The sequence below is a fragment of the Varanus komodoensis genome, unplaced genomic scaffold, assembly GCF_004798865.1.
Source record: "Varanus komodoensis strain SLA01 unplaced genomic scaffold, ASM479886v1 scaffold51, whole genome shotgun sequence".
NCBI classification, from domain to species: domain Eukaryota; kingdom Metazoa; phylum Chordata; class Lepidosauria; order Squamata; family Varanidae; genus Varanus; species Varanus komodoensis.
The window spans coordinates 2745795-2762117 of NW_025336100.1; the positions used below are offsets into that span (position 1 = coordinate 2745795).

Consider the following 16323-nt stretch of genomic DNA (forward strand, 5'->3'; position numbering starts at 1 on the left):
ACGTGACTTTTCCCCATCTTTAAAAAAAAAAAAGCCCTGAAATTACCTGGAAAACATGGGAGAGACCCTAGAGAATGATGACATTCTGAAAAGGCTCAGCAAACTTCCATGAACACAAACACACAATAACTGCCTTACATAGTGATGCCTTTAGACTACTTAACATTTTCTTTAGCATCTGGATAATTTCAGAGAAGCACAACTTATTCTTGAATTTCATTTGATAAAGTAACCTAAAATATGATCTTTCTCAGTCCAGATTATTTGAAAAGTAAAAACGTCTGCTTGGTTGTGCTGATCATACAGGACAAGTTGACTGAAAAATGGATGAAAGAAACTTGGAAGAAGCAACTCCTTCATCTTTAGAATGGAATGAAGAAACCTGTCAGCACAAAACATTTACTTTCCTTGGTCATTCATTGTTCTGTGTACCTCTTGCTGCACATTAATCAGAAAATCGTTTTCTGTATATTATATACATATTGTGGTAGTTTCTGATTTATCTGCTGATAGCAATTAAATATGAAAACAAATACCATAAGGACTGAGAAGCATTCTGCTCAAGTTATGTATTTGCGCCTAAAAAAAACCAAATAGAGGTCACTCTTTGAAAAAAAAATCCTGCTTAAGATCATACATCTTCCATCTTTGCATGAGCCCACTTTTGCTTCTTCCTTGTGTTGGAGAAATCCAAATAAATCTTTATAGGGGTTGCTTATAATCTAACCTGCAGTACCCCTACTCCTCTTTCCCAGAAAGAACCAGAATTCCAAACCAGATTTCCTTGGATTATCAGTTACCTTTTAATAAACTGGAACTCTTCAATCATCTGGGCTGGCTGGTACATTTAGTTATCAAAGGCTTTGCAGAATAGGGCTCCCAAGGAAAGCTAACCCTTGTCTATTCTTCTGCTAACAGCAACAAAGCTGATAAAAGCTGTCAGATTAGTCTTTCTAACAGTATTGCACTCACTCTCATTAACATGTCAAAATCCATGCCCAAGACCTGTGTCTTCCTGATGGTCATGTCAATATTCTGTAATCACCAATACTATTGCATTAAGTCTCCTCTGCAGATCTCTCACATACTTTTCGACTTTGTTTCCATTATTTCATCATCATCTGTCCTGCTCCTGCATACATGACCCAAAACCTATAAAACACTCTGTATGTGTTCTGGAATCTTGTAGCTGGTTGCAGACTTCTATCTGGTAGCGCTACTCTAGGTTTGTACTCTGCAGAGGGTTTACCTGGGTTGCTGTCACCAATAACACCACTGAGACGTATGTCATATGTTAGACATGACATAATGTTCTAAACCAATCAGGAAAACTGGTAATGAGTATATTAAAAAGGTAAAGGTAAAGGTTTCCCCTTGACATTAAAGTCCAGTCATGTCTGACTCTAGGGGGCGATGCTCATCTCCATTTTCTAGCTGAAGGAGCCAGTGTTGCTTTATTGACATGACAATTTAGTAGATTCCTTGCAGTTTGCATTAGCCTCTGTGTTTAAACATGCAAATGTGTCTGATGAAGGAACCATTAAGGAAAACTGGTTTGACAACTAGCCTCTGTGGGACTAGATGATTAAATGGGTCCATTCAGAAACAAATGGACACCTTTGTCTCAGCTGTCTGCAGCTTATGGGAACACTGGTATTTCCCCACTGATAGATAGTATCAGCCTTCAGCAGCTTCTCAGTACAGCTAAGAATTCTATCTTAAAGTAACAGCAATGTTAAACAGTAACCTGGCTTGGAATTCTGATATTTTGTGAGAAAGAGGTGCAGGTTTGTTTTTACATCACAAAGGCACATATAAGCAACCTTTTCCTACCAGGAGTTATTCTGGATTTCCGCAATAGATTCCAGGTCCTTCCACCTTGCAAGCTGGCTGTGTGGGAAGGATGCAGAGGATGCCTTTAATCCTCTGAATTCAAAGGATTATGGGCATCCCGATTGGATTTCACTCTAAAGAAGCAAGTATTCTACACATATTTGTAATATCTTATGCATTCCTTATGGGGCAATTGCTGCAGCCCCTTGATCATTTAGGTCAATCCTAGGGTTTAGGCAGAAAAAAGTACTAGAGCTTCCAGTATGTTCCATCCAGTATATATGGCTGGCTTGGCACAGGCTAGCACCTGCAGGACTTTTTATTTTCTAAATGTGTAGAGAATTACAACTTACGTACGTATAGAAAGTATCAAAAAATTATACTCGGAGAAGCTTAGGGTTAAAGCTTACTTGGGCAACTACAAGCACTGCAAAACTTGGTTCCAGCTGTGGCTTGCCAGTTTCTTAGAGAAGCCTTTTCTACCTGCTGCCCTCCAGACATACTAGACTTCTCTTTCGGCATCCCCTAGCTACCATAGCTGGCTCAGGGGTACTGAAAATTCTAGTCCAACGCGCCCACAACTACCAGATTGGGGAAGGCTACCTGAGAGAGAAGGCAGTTAGTTTTTGCTTGTTTTCTCTAATTGTCCAAGACAAGGACAAACATAGGAGGCCTTTCTGTTTCCGGTAGGCACAAGCAGTTTCTCTTCCAGCGCTTATGCGTGTCTTTTGACTGACGTTAATTTTTTGAGAAGAAAAGGTGTTCAATGTCTTAAGTTACTTTTGCGAAGATTGGAGGTGCGGAGATAATAGAAATTCCTAACGACGCTGAGAATTGTTTGAAAGTATTATCGAGATACAACGAAGTGCTTTCGAAACCAAGAAGTACTTTGGAAAATCATTATTATACTTTTATTGTAAAACTTTTCTTTAGTCTGAGAACTACAGGAAAGATTAAAATAACTGTACGTCTACCGGACTAGCGAAGGTTGAGAAACGCACCAAACCGGAGCGCCCGCCAGGAAAGGAAATACGGTGCTCTTCGTCGTGGCGGCGGGATTGGTCGGCCTCAAGTGAAGCCCGGCCTTCCTCCATCCGGGGCGGGGCGGGTAGCTGGCCTGTCAGGAGCGCGGCCTATCCCCGCCTCCTCCTATACCGGCTCTTCGCGGCTGCTTGTTCCTGCTTTTTCATCTCAGGCAGAGCCGGCCTGTACTGCTGCCCGCATTCCTTCTTCTTAGGCCTACGGATCGCCCAGGTACAGCCACGGTAAGAACGCAGAGGCAGCGAGTGGCGGAGACTGGAGGACCCAGCAGGTGAGCAGCGGAGAAAGAAGCGGCTGCTGCGGAGGCAGCAGCTTTTCCGACGCGGGCCTCTATTGAAGGAGGCAGGCAGGCAGGCAGGCCTTCCAGGCGGGGCCTTCCTTGATGGAAGCCGGTCTGAAGTAATGCGCGCGGAAACCTGCCTGCCGCCTTCATACCCTTCTTCGCTGGAAAGGACCGGGAAAGTGCGGGAGAGACAGCATGGAACGCGAAACGGCGGGGGCATTCGATCTGAGGGAAGTGAAGCTGGACGGAGATGCTCGAGGGACATCTGGTCCTCACCTCCGAGGAGCTTAGAATCTAAACCTCGATAAAAAGGAGGGAAGAGCAAAGGAAATGCAATCCTCCTTCTTATCTGTTTTCTGTGTCTGGTCTCAACGCCGGGAAGGTATTCCATGTTTAGTCTTTAAGGTACTACAATACGCTTCTTTTTAAAAGATACAAATTAAGAAGAAATCGTGCCTGTCAGCAGGTGCAGAGAGCGCCATTCTTTTCTGCTTCTGAGTCCATCTTTCCAGCACGGAGTTAGGACAGTAGAGTTTCCCACACTGTGGGCACTGAGGGAGAAATGAGAAATAAAACTAAAGTGTTTACCTATAGGGGAAACTACACTGCTGCTGCTCTGATCTGACTCTTGCTTTCCCCTTCCAAAAAGCCTTATGGAGGTAGGGCGGGATGGGTGATGGAGGTTCTCACTGCAAGGTGTGGGAAAATCAGCATTCCCCTTTCATGGCTTCACTTTCCTTTGATAACTCTGTATTGACAACTGTAACAAAGTAACATAATAACTTATTTTTAAGGCTCTCTTGTTCATTGTCCATTCTTGGTACCCACAGGACTTTGACTGCAGGCTGGTTTTCCTGTTTCAGCTATTCAGAGCTGTAATTGTGAAACTCCAGAAAACTGGCAAATGTGTGCAAATTTAGTTTTGCAAAAAATGGGATTGAACTGGCAGCCCCTCCAGTGTGCTGCTTGGATACTATGGAGGGATTGTCAGTAGCTGTCATGTTGAAGCTCATGAAATGTCTCCCAAAAAAGGCAGGAGGGAAGGAAAATGGCAGAAAATGTAAAGGCACAGAACAAATATCCACATATTTTATACACCTATCCAAACCTGAAAAAACTGGCTTAGTCATTCAGATATCATGGTGTTCAAATTGTATTCTGAAAGAGTATATTGTGTAGTTCAAGCTCATTTCATCATGACTGAAGTGAGGATAGTCAACAAGGCAGTCCCCTGGAATACATCCTGGAGGATTGAGGCAGAAGGACACATCATGGTGAGCCTGATCATTTATAGCTTATTTGCAGGGTGCATTGTTTTGTCATGCAAACTTAGCCACCATAAATATGCTACTGGTTTTCATAATTTCAACCAGAAATTCAAATAATACTTTGGATAATACATTCCATATTATCTTGTCTGACCTATGGCTTGCAGTGCATTCTTGGCTTTGCTGTCACCTCAGATGAAATGAGCTTGGACTCTGCAATATACTCTTGCATCTGCATTTTGCAGAGCAAAATAGATAGTGATGAGTAGGGCATTTTTTTCAAAGAAGCTTGCCTTTAATGTTATTGAAGAACCAATAACATGCTTCTGAGAGTTTGCTGGATTACAATTTGAACACCATGGAATTATAGAGTGATGAAGCCAGTTGTTAGGTCAACTCTAGTTTGTTTAATCCATAAATAATTCAAAGTTCTTAGGTTTGGATGCCATGAAATAACCCAGGAATGATCCAGAAAGTGGTGAATGTGCAGAAATAAACACATTTCTTATAATGTGAGTGAAATTACTGCTCAGAGTACAGGTGAACAAAAATGTGTGAAGCATGCCTAACACTAAACTATACTAAAGTTTTTGATAAGACTTGGGTAATAAACATTTAATTGAAAGGTGTTATACACATTTTAAAATAAAGTGTGCCTGCTAAAATGAGATTATTCATTAGTACTGTATTATAATCTAAATTTAACTGGTTACTTTCTGAACAGTTCGGTTTTACTGTTTGTAACCCTAGGGTATCATAATATAATAGGAAAATATTGAATGTATTACAAAAATGGACAAATTAAATTAAAATCAAAGACAATGATGAATACATTTGAACTAACAAACTTAATCTAAAGATAAAATTCCATAAGATTGGTCTGCATGTTTTAGATCAGCATATGCTAATGAACCAAAGATAAACATACAAGGCTAACATCAGACTTCTCCAGTGCAGACTTTTCTATCTGGCTTATAAAACTTGCTACAGATTTAGATAATGCTATTAGGAAGTAATTCCATGGCCTCTTCACAGCATCGGAGGGGCCATTGGTTACCTTGGGATCCCAAATCCAGAGTTGGAGACAGTGCTCTGACTTCAGAGCTCCAGCCCCACTTCCCTTACAACTGGTATGGAAAGAACTGCGCTTGCTGCTCTTTGAGATTGGGAAAGCAACCTCAGAGAGGAAAAGGGGATGCTTAGGTGGCTGGGGCAGGGAAGGGAAGAAACAGTATATGAACTATCCTGAAGCTTCTCCATCCTCCTTTCCTTCCTCTGTAGCACCCCAGCTAGATAGGCATCCCCCCACCCCTTTAATGAAAATGCAGCATGGGAGGTGAAGACTATCTGCTCCATTCCTCTGTTTGCACAAGATGACTGTACAAGTTCAGGGATTTGTGAACATCACAATAGAATTGCACCCTTAGAAAAGTAGCAACTCTTCCCAAAATTCTTTGTGTCCTGATGGAAAAGCAAAATGTATCATCCTGCAAACTTAAACAAGTTTGTTTCATTTTTTAGGACTCAGCAAGGTTATTATTCTCAGGTATCTTGTGTGAAAGAACAAATAAATAATTTGTTTTCCTCCTTAAGTTTCTCCACCTTATTGGATCCACAGTGATGAAAGTGTATATGTTAAGGTAGCTTAGCTAATCTACCATCATGGACTATAGAGGGTTTTAACTAAAGCCTGGAAAGTGTTAGTTCTTCAGTCTGAACTGTTCCATTTTCAACCAAAATTCCATACAGCTGCAATATCAGGAAGATATATTCAGACAATAGATTAAACTGAATAATGAAATTCCTATAGTAAACCTATCTTTTTGATGTCAGGATTTTTCCCTTGATGAACTAAAACCTGATTATTTCAAATAACATCAGTTTTGCTAAGCAATGCTATGCCGTATCCTGAAATATATTAATAGTCCAAGTTCCATTTTTAACTTCTTGGGATATATCTGAGGGTCCCCAGTTCTTAACATTTTGTTCTAGATATAATCTAAGGTTTGAAAGCCCAAATCTCTAATTCATATACTATTAGGTGCTAATTTTTTATTATATTAAATTCAGGAAAGGAGGCATCCACTTTGTTTTGTGATGGTATGTGTGGGATTTTGAAAAATAACAGTTGTTATACCTAACAAAGTTTGCATTTCCATTTTTCTGCATTATAAATGGGTGTCTTCTCTGTGCAACACCACTGTAAGTAAAGGATTTCAGAGTTGTACCTAGTATAGCTCATTGCATATGTCTAGTTGACATTTTTGTCCTTTTTTATGTCCAATACATTTCAAAGGAAAAACATAACACCCTGTTCTGATTTCCAGAAACAGTAACAGCTGGTATGCTTGTGTAAAGGAATTTAATTAGGACTGCCTTAGTTTTACATTTGTTTTCCTTTGTGCATCAAATTTACAATACTATTATATCATTTTTTGCACATAACCTTATGTAGTTCATATCCTTTCCTATATTTGCTTAGTTGAGAAACTGAAGGTGAGCTATAGTCTATCTCTGTTTCATTTTTCTTTCAGTCCTTACAAATATATCATCATGGCAGCAGATTCTATGGAAATTGATGATGCTCTTTACAGGTAGGAATTTTATCAAATTATTGGATGATATTACACTTGTTTTAATAGTATTGAGGGTGAATTTGCTTTACGTTCATTGAAATGTGAATGCTTGTCTTTCCTTCTTATGATCTAGTCTGGAGCATATCTGGCTGTCATGATAATTTACTCCTTTAAAAATAAAGGTAGTAGTTGTAGGCTTTGATGTAACCCACTTTCTTGTTTTATAAAAATGATATAACTTAGATTTGGGGGGCTTTGAATGGAGAATGCAAGTAATATTTGGAAAATAGAGTTCCTTGTGTGATCACCTTTATTTTCTTGACCAACTTTAATAGTAAGTTTAAGAATGGTATTCTAAAGCTGTGTGAAAGGATTTCCTGATTTTTTCCTGCACTTTCTTTAATTGCTTCTTTTATTCATTAGCTACAATGCTTATATAGTGAGATGCAGATCTGCTAACCTTGATGAGGAGATAGAAGGTATACTGTGGGCTCATAAGCAGCCTTCTTCCTCTTAAATTCTAATTCCTCTCTACCTTAAAAAATTTCAATTTCTAAAATAAATGCATTGTTTGATAAAATGAATAAGTAAAACAATTAATTGATACAGTATCAGTTAAATTGGTTACAAAATTGTAATTAACTTTTGTCATGTGGATGTCTCTGTAAAACATTCATTTATAATAAATATAAAATCATAGATCTTTCAGCTTACTAAAATTAGTAGGTTAGATGCAGACTTAACTGTGCTACAAACCTATCTGTATCTATTCACAATTAATTATCATTTAATTCACTGGGACTTACTCTTAGGTAAGTGTGCATAATATTGCATTAGCACTTTGGTATCATTGAAGACAATGTGAAAAATTAGTCATTTTTGTGATACCTAAGTACAACTCAGTATGAACCAACCCCAGTATTTAAACAAAAGGATATGTGCTCGCTATTGTCTTATTTTTAAAATGCACAAATATTCTAATAAAATCAACATCCACAAGCTCTGAATATGTTTCAGTGTAATATTGAAATCTTTTTAAGCATACTATATTGCTCTTTTATTTCATTTCAAATACTTTAAGTTATTGGAAAAATAATTTTCTGGTATTTATGCCACATGCAAAATTAACATGGCATATTTTAAAGTTTTGTATACTAAATATAAAACACCAAAACTAGCATGCCTAGTCAGTTTAGGGCATTGAAAACATTTCTGTTCCAGTTTTTGTTTCTGGGAAAAAATATTGCTAGAAAGATCAAAAAGTGTAAAGACCATATATGAAGGGGAGGAAACATGCAAGTTTGTGGCAGAGAAGATGGGATAAGATGCAGTGATGGCAACCAGATGACTTTGAAAGAGGGTTAGACAAAAGAATGGAGGAGTAAGACAATTAATTATGAAGAATGTACATTACCTCCAATATTGGAGGCAGTGTGCTTCTGTATGCCAGTTGTTTCAATAGAAACAACACATACCATCCTACTTGGGACTTTATACAGGCAGTTAGTTAGCAGCTGTGAACTAGATAGTCCTTTGTTAAGATTCACTGAACACTTACACACCTAACTGCATGTCTATTTTTAGTCTCTTTTAAGGCTGTTACTTAGGATTAGAATGATATTTAGATGGAAACTATGATTAGAAGCAGTATAACTGTGAATGTCAGATGCTGAGGAAAAGGGCAGGCTGACCATAAACTGCCAAGAGGCATCTGACTGGCTGCTGTTAGAAGTAGAGCTGAACAAAATGGCTATTTGGTATGATCCAGTAAAGCAGTTCCAGAACTGTTCATTAGCCAGTTTGGGACCTTTGGTTCTTATTGGCTATGTGGTTGAAGGAAAAGAGTAGTGGAGTAACTATCTGGATTGTGTTAACTCTCAATAATGATAATGATTTATTACAGATCAATAGTAGCTAGAAGCTACAGGGAAAAAGGGGGTAGGGACATTGTCCCTGCCTTAAAGGCCTTTTCCCCCAGGTAGGCACAAAAATAACAAGGGAAATTAAAAATGCCAGTCTTCCTGGCATAGGACCATAAATTACTTTGGCTGAATTCTGCACAAAGACTACATAGATCTGATTGAAATCAGTTGAGTTAAAGCACCCCACCTTTGTGCAACAATTCAGCCTTTTCGTTTCACAATGTTCTGCTTAAGGGAGAGAAATGGAGGAAGGGAAATGCCCTGAAAAGTATGTTATATATGCAGTGCCTTATTAAGTATAACATCTAATACCTAATACTGGCCTCTGTCCAAATGCCAAACTTTATTATTTCTCAGTGAATTGTGAATATTAAAATATTTGTTCTGTTATCATCCTTATCAAGCACAAGTGGTTCTGCAGATTGAAGTATGCCACCGAATAGTTATTCTGTGTTTTCCTTCCTTAATTGCATGTAGTCGGCAAAGATACGTTCTTGGAGACACTGCGATGCAGAAGATGGCTCAGTCTCATGTGTTCCTAAGTGGAATGGGTGGGCTTGGGGTAGAAATTGGTAAGTTGGGAAACATTTATTTGAATTTCTTGTTGCATATTTTATGTGGAGAACAATGTTGTATATTAAAATTTGTAATTTTAAACTTGCTGTGTATTAGGTCAAACTTGTAGTTATGTTAAGAAATAGAAATGGTACATATATATAAAATAGAATACATACTAGTTTATATGAGGTAGGGAGAAACTGTTTATACCATGAGAACTGCTCACAGGAATTTCACTTTCTTATCAGTCTTTTTACCTGGGGAAGAAGCTTCTGCAAATCCTGTTAAAGAATTCATGAGACTGCCTGGTATAAGTCCTTCAGTCTCGGTCACTGGGTTGAGGCTATACTGAAAATAGCTGAACCTGACTGACAAATAGAGTAGTAGACGGCTAATGAGATCTTGTGAATTAGCCTTTTTGAGGAATGTTGTAATGACAGAGCGGTCCTTATTATAAATTATATCAGCAGAATTTCTTCAAATTTGCCCAACTGCCCTTCATGTTTAAATGTTGTAATTCATATTTATTTTCATATGAACAAATACTTTTAGAAGATGGCTTTATCAGAAGTTTATAATGTTACTTCTTTGTTTCAGCTAAAAACATAGTTCTGGCAGGAATAAAGGTAAGGAGAAGGAGAATATTCAAAGTTTTATTAATTTCAAAATAAGCATTGTTTCATCTAATAACTAATAATATTTAACATAGATCTCACATATGTGACAGGATAACATTGTTTTGAGAATAGCTGTTTATATGGTTTTGAGAATAGCTGTTTATATAAACACTTACATGCTGGAAGTGTTGGCTTTTCTCTCAGAGGCATTATGACTGTTCTTCATTGCATTTTAACTCTGTAGCTAGATTTGGCACAGATCGACATTGTAAAAGGAGAAATGAGAAGAAAAAGGGTAGATGATCCTGTGTGGAAGAAAATCCTTCTGTGAGATCACAGCAAGGGAAATGTTTGCTGTTTTCAAATGTCTGTGGGATTTAATAATAACCACATTATGTTCCTCTTATCTGCATTTCTGCATTTAAAATACTTGTGTTCCTTGCACTAGCTGACTGGATTTATAGTTTCACACTATTTTCTTCTTGCACTTTTTTACTTTATGGGGCTATGCCCCATAGCCGAAGATGGTTTTCATTACAGCCAATGGTTTGTTAATCATGAGTTGTTTGGGAGAGTGATTGTGCTAGTTTTCAACGGCCTGACAGATTCCATTGCACTAAACACTTGGGTTAGAACTCTGGGTGGTGTCCCCCCGCCCCCAGTAGTCCAGCATTCCGTGTTTGGATGTTCCAGGATTGTTTAGGGGACACTGGAGGTAAACATGTGGGTAGGAGCCAGCACATTCACTTCCTCTTGCTCACTACCAGACAACCTATGGTAATAAACTGTGGGTTGTTCCTAATTTTAAAAGCGTCATAGGTTCCCCTTGATGTGGGGGTGGACGACATATTATGGTACAAGGATTGCAAAAATGTAACATTTAAATCAACCCAGTTTGATTTTCTGAAGAGCTTCTTGCTTTAATATAGAACGTTTCCCATTCTAGTTGTTCTTTAGAAGCAAAAGCTAATTTCTGTGCTTCTAAACTTACAGACTAGAACACTGAGGAGAATAACTTCTTGGGCACATCTGATTTAAAATCTGATACTCTTTGAGAGAGGCCATTCTATCCTCTAGGATGTACAGGAACATTTATTTATTTATTTTACGTCCTACCTTTTCAAGGAACTTGAGGCAGTTTACATAATTTTCTTCTTCCTTTCAATCTTATCACCTCAGCAGTCCTGAGAGGTAGATTGGGTTGAAAGACTCTGGCTGGTCTGCAGCTGGCCCAAGAGCTGCATGGCTGAGTGGGGACTGGAAATCAGATCTGAGTTCCAGCCCAGCACTCTTAACCACTACATGACACTGGCGAGAGCTTGGGAAATGGCCTCCCTGGCTTTCCTCCTGCTCTAGAACTTCTTACCAAGGGATGCCTGTTTAGCCTCCTCTGCTTCTACAAATGCTTTTTTAAAAATTCAGATAGGCCTTTGACCTCATAAACTGACCTGTTATCACCACTGTAAGCACTGAACTTTGCTCACCTGGCCATTTATATATAACAAAGTTTATGTTTGGATTCCTATTTTTCTTTTGTATTTTATCTTCAACTATCTTGCACACGGTAATTTAATTTTGCGGTAAGCTGGAATGCAAATTTAAATAAATTAATGTAACAATAATGAAATAACAATAATGAAGGAAGTATGCCTTGCATGTTTAATTACATGGGAGAAAGGTACTATAGTTCAGATGGGTAGGGTTGCCAGAGTCACAGGGCCAAACTAGATAGTATAGCAACTGCCTCAGCCAATGGCTGTGTCTAATTCACTCTTTGCATTTGTAATATCTAGCAGAACTTAACCATCTTTTGTCATCATATTGGTCTGCATTTTTTCATCCTTGCTTCTAATCAATGATTGGCAAGGTGTGGAGAAATCAGAATTGGGGTAACCATCTGGCAAATTTTTTTTGGTAGCAGTCTTATGTTCTCTGTAATATCTAGTTCGGTTCTGTGTAATAAACTTGGTAATTGTATAAGTCATAATCACTATGTACACACTTGTTGAGGTGAGCAATTACCTCTTCAAATAATTTTTAATCCTATTTTCCTGATCTTTCCTGAAGGCTCTCACAATTCATGATACCAAGCTGTGCCGGATATGGGATTTAGGAACAAACTTTTTTGTTCATGAAGATGATATTCTGAATCTAAGGAACAGGTTTGCACAATTTTTCAGAAATAATATGAAGATTTGAGGGCTCTGTTCTCATTATATATACTAATTGTGTTGCCTGGTTTTGAGTTTTTTTGGTTTTTTAATACTTAAATGTCATTGTTTTAATTTGTATCTTTAAAAAAGTTTGGATTGATTCTTGCCTGCTTATTGGAACCAGTATGTGTTAATTGTGTATATTTAAAGCGAGAAGTTGGGTACACATTTCCCCATATTTGATGAAAAGAATTAGTATAGTTACAAGACAGAATTGTGGGGGTCATTTTTCCTAGTCTCCACTGAGTGGATATGCTGTTGGAGGTCAAACAATTAATGTAGCTGCAACAAGTTTTATCTATTCTTGCTGCTTCCTTTATATGATTTTAACTGCCAGATTGTATTTTTAAAAAATTATCTGTTTTAAATGTTTTATTTTAAATTCTGATTTTATTATTTCAAAAATTTCAAATATGGGCTTATTGTTTTAGTGTTTTAATTCAGTTTTACCTGTAATTGTGTTCATTTTTGTTGCATTCTGTTGTAAACCACCCAGAGAGCCTACCTGGCTTTGGATGCAGCATAGAACTATAATAAATAAATACATTAAGGTATCACTATCACACACTTCTGTACAATACTGAGATTTTAAGAAAAAATGAAGTCACTGAATATTGATAACTTTCTAATTTTAGCATGCTTGAGTTGCTGTGCAAATGAAGAGGGATAGTCATGGGGAAAAGTTAATCACAGTTTGGATTTTCATTTTGACTGGTATTAATTCATTAGGTTACTAGTTAATGAAACTATTTTATGAAACAATACATGCATGAAAATGAGAGGTTTTCTGTAGAGAATTGAGTAGTGGAGATGTTCTGTCACACATTTCTATCAATGAAATGTTTTTCTATGATAAATCATGTTATGTCTGAGTTATAGTATGAAAACCCTTTCAGAGAAACAAACCTAGCACACCTTATTAAAAGTCCTCTACAAAAAATCTGTAATTAAACTTCAGGCAAATTATTTGATTTCTACAAAAAGTGACTATTGTTAGGAAGAACTTGACCCAGAAACCAAGTGACCAAGCAAGAACTATGTTTTGACATTAAGGGCACAATTCTTTTGGTTTAGCAGGAGAAAAGGCACACAACTCTCAGCAAGCCCCAACTAGCCATGCTGAGTTCTTACTTACTTAGTTTGCATGTAACAAAACCCCATCATGGGTTTTCTTGTATCAGCAGAGTAGCCAGTCAGTTTTGGTTTTAAACAATAATTAGCTTGGTCTTGGGTTCTTAGTGTAATGGCTGAACCCAGGCACTTTGGATTATTTAACCCCAAGTAACCCAAAATGTCCAGGCTCAGACACTGCATTAACAACCTGCAAATGGAGTATTCATGGGCTTCTTCACAGTAAATGCGAGTAGCTCCTGTTATTTTTGTGTGATAGGCCCATAGTCTTAGAAAAGTTTTTTCTGTGGTTGTCTATCCTAAGGGGATGTGATGGTGCAGCGGGTTTAACTGCTGAACCACTGGGCTGCTGATTGAAAGTTTGAAGCTGCACAATGGAGTTAACCGCCACTGCCTTGTCCCTACCTAGCTCTTGCCAACCTAGCAATTCAAAAGTATGTAATGCAAGTAGATAAATAGGTACCACTTTAGTGGGAAGGAAACAGTGCCCTGTGATGTCATGCTGTCCACATGACCATTGGAATGTCTTTGGACAGCGCTGACTCATGGCCTTAGAAACGGAGATGAGCACTGCCCGTCATAGCTGTTCAGCTAGTGGAGTAAAATCTGTAAGGACTCATCCTGTCCTGTCCCGACCTTACCCTAAGTAAACTTAACTAGATAGGAAAAATTTTGCAACCCCCAACCAGCACGGTCATTGGTTGGGGAAGGATGCTCTAGGCTGTTGTTACTTTAACAATACTTTAACAATGAATGACTTGGGTATGCATATAAGTAGATGTTTTAGTAATGTTTGTGGATATATTTGCAAGGTTCAACTTATAAATTTAGCTTGTCAGTAACAAAATTAGAACATCTGTTTCAGAGCTGAGGCAACACTTCATCACATTGTGGAGCTGAACCCACATGTCCAGGTGATTTCATCAGTTGCTCCACTAAATGAGTTTACAGACCTCTCCTTTCTCTCACAGTACCAGGTATGTTAGAATATAGTTGAAGCTTCTGCTCGCTGTCCAAATGGTTGACAAATTTTGGCTGGCCTTGGTAGCCAATTGTTATTATTTGTAGCTCCTCCTGACCCTTACCACAATGGGGTTGGACCCCATGGCCTTCTGGCCCCTTCCAACTCTACTATACTATTCTATGCTTCTGTGATATCCTTGAATATACAAAAGCTCATGAGGAGCCCTGACAAAAGCAAGCAACCAAGCAAAAAACAACAACAAAACAAAACATTCCAAAACACGAAACACTTTTAAATGGAGCTGGAGCGTTGACAGGTTGCAATCAAACCTCCATGCTTCTATAAAATGGGGTGATTCAATTTTCCACCTTCCTGGGTGATAAACCAAGTTTTCCTCCCTTTGCACATTCAAGGCAACCAACTTTCTTTGCAAAAGCTCTTTATTCACTGAAGGACACCCAGTGAATGTAATCTTTACAGAATATATCCCTGTGCATGCACAGAGTAGTTTGTTGAGCTCAATCCAGACAACTACTTCTGGAAATTCTGCTTTTGAATATCTCTGGGCCTGATCCCTTCAGAAGGGTATCTTTGGAAGTGACCCCACCTCCTTTCTATATGCCTCCTCACTAATAGTCATTCCCTCCTTTCCTGCTGCTGTGTATTGGGATCAAGAGTTGTATTGAATTCATCTGACTCTGAGAATTCCTCTCCCATCCCCATTGGCTATTCTCAGAGCATGCCTGGGTGCTTGGGGAGAATGATGTTGAGATAAGTGGTGCTTCTATCATCTCAGAGTCTTGAATCCCATGTTCCCACACTCTGTCCACCTCCTCCCCTTCATCCTCTGTCTTGGAATCCAGATTGGTGTGTGCCAAGAATACTTGCCACCCTAATTCTCAACAGTGGGACTTACAATCTCAGGAAAGGTTGTAAAAGTGAAAGGACTCCCAGAGAAGCCAGGTCCTGAACTCCAACCAAACATTTGAGGATGTTGCTGCAGAGAGCATGGTAACCTGGCCACCCACTTTTTGTGAACAAAGATCAATTTGACTTTTCTTCATGATATCTGTATATAAGGGCTCTGTAACCTGGGATATTTGGAAAGTCTGTAAATTTATAGCCTGTAACCAATCTTTGACTCACCTCTGAAACTTTTCTTTTAAAAGTGTGTCATAGTAACTGAAATGAAACTGTCACTGCAAAAGAAGATAAATGATTTTTGCCATTCACAACACCCACCAATTAAGGTAATGTTGGCAAATTACAGTAAAAAGGCAGACTAAAATTTAACCACATCTGTCCCTTCTGAGAAGTTTTCGTTATTTGTCCATATGTTCTTTCATGCCTCATACATTCCTGACTCGGTGAATATAAGGTAGCTTATTGTGGTGCATGCAGCATTAACCTCTGGTATGCTGAATTGTATGTTGATCGGTATGCTCATAGCCTCTGGTATTCTCCTTGTCATTCTCTTCCTTGATATTCCTATGCCTAAAGTCTAAGAATGAACACATAATTCAGTTGCCGCCTAGAGGCTTAAACCCTTTTCAATTTAGCAGAAATGAGCCACTGGAAAAATGGGGATTTGCAAGTAGTTTCTGGTTGCATGTGTTTAACCAGTAAGTGCCTGCAAATCACTGAGTGAGTATGGGACTGGATCAAATCCTTGTGTTAGCAGGTGTCTGTTTGCATGATATATCATCTCCAATGGAGACAGGTATCTTTCCCCTTGTTAGAATTCCAGTTTTCATCAGGCAGACTTTTAAAAATCTTTAATAAAAATAACTTCAATATTTTATGGGGATCATACCAAATAACATGCTAGCCATTCTAGCAACGTGGATAGACAGAAATCCACAAGAGCTAGTTATGCAATTTAAAGGTAGAATTGAATTTATCTGGGGAAAGAATTCT

The 16323-nt window shown here is 38.4% G+C and overlaps 1 protein-coding gene across 3 annotated transcripts in view; it reads left to right on the forward strand.

The window, feature by feature from the left end:
* The first annotated feature begins 2967 nt into the window (after positions 1–2967).
* UBA6 (ubiquitin like modifier activating enzyme 6) overlaps positions 2968–16323 on the forward strand; it is a 125237-nt gene continuing 111881 nt past the window's right edge. For 2 of the 3 annotated variants that reach the window (XM_044447392.1, XM_044447394.1), the window contains exons 1-7: positions 2968–3145; positions 6960–7019; positions 9401–9495; positions 10079–10107; positions 12166–12260; positions 14308–14419; positions 15576–15656. In XM_044447392.1, coding sequence (XP_044303327.1) covers positions 6979–7019; positions 9401–9495; positions 10079–10107; positions 12166–12260; positions 14308–14419; positions 15576–15656 — 453 coding nt within the window. In that variant the 5' untranslated portion in view covers positions 2968–3145; positions 6960–6978. The remainder of the gene's footprint in view (positions 3146–6959; positions 7020–9400; positions 9496–10078; positions 10108–12165; positions 12261–14307; positions 14420–15575; positions 15657–16323) is intronic. The other variant, XM_044447393.1, reaches the window with a different exon arrangement.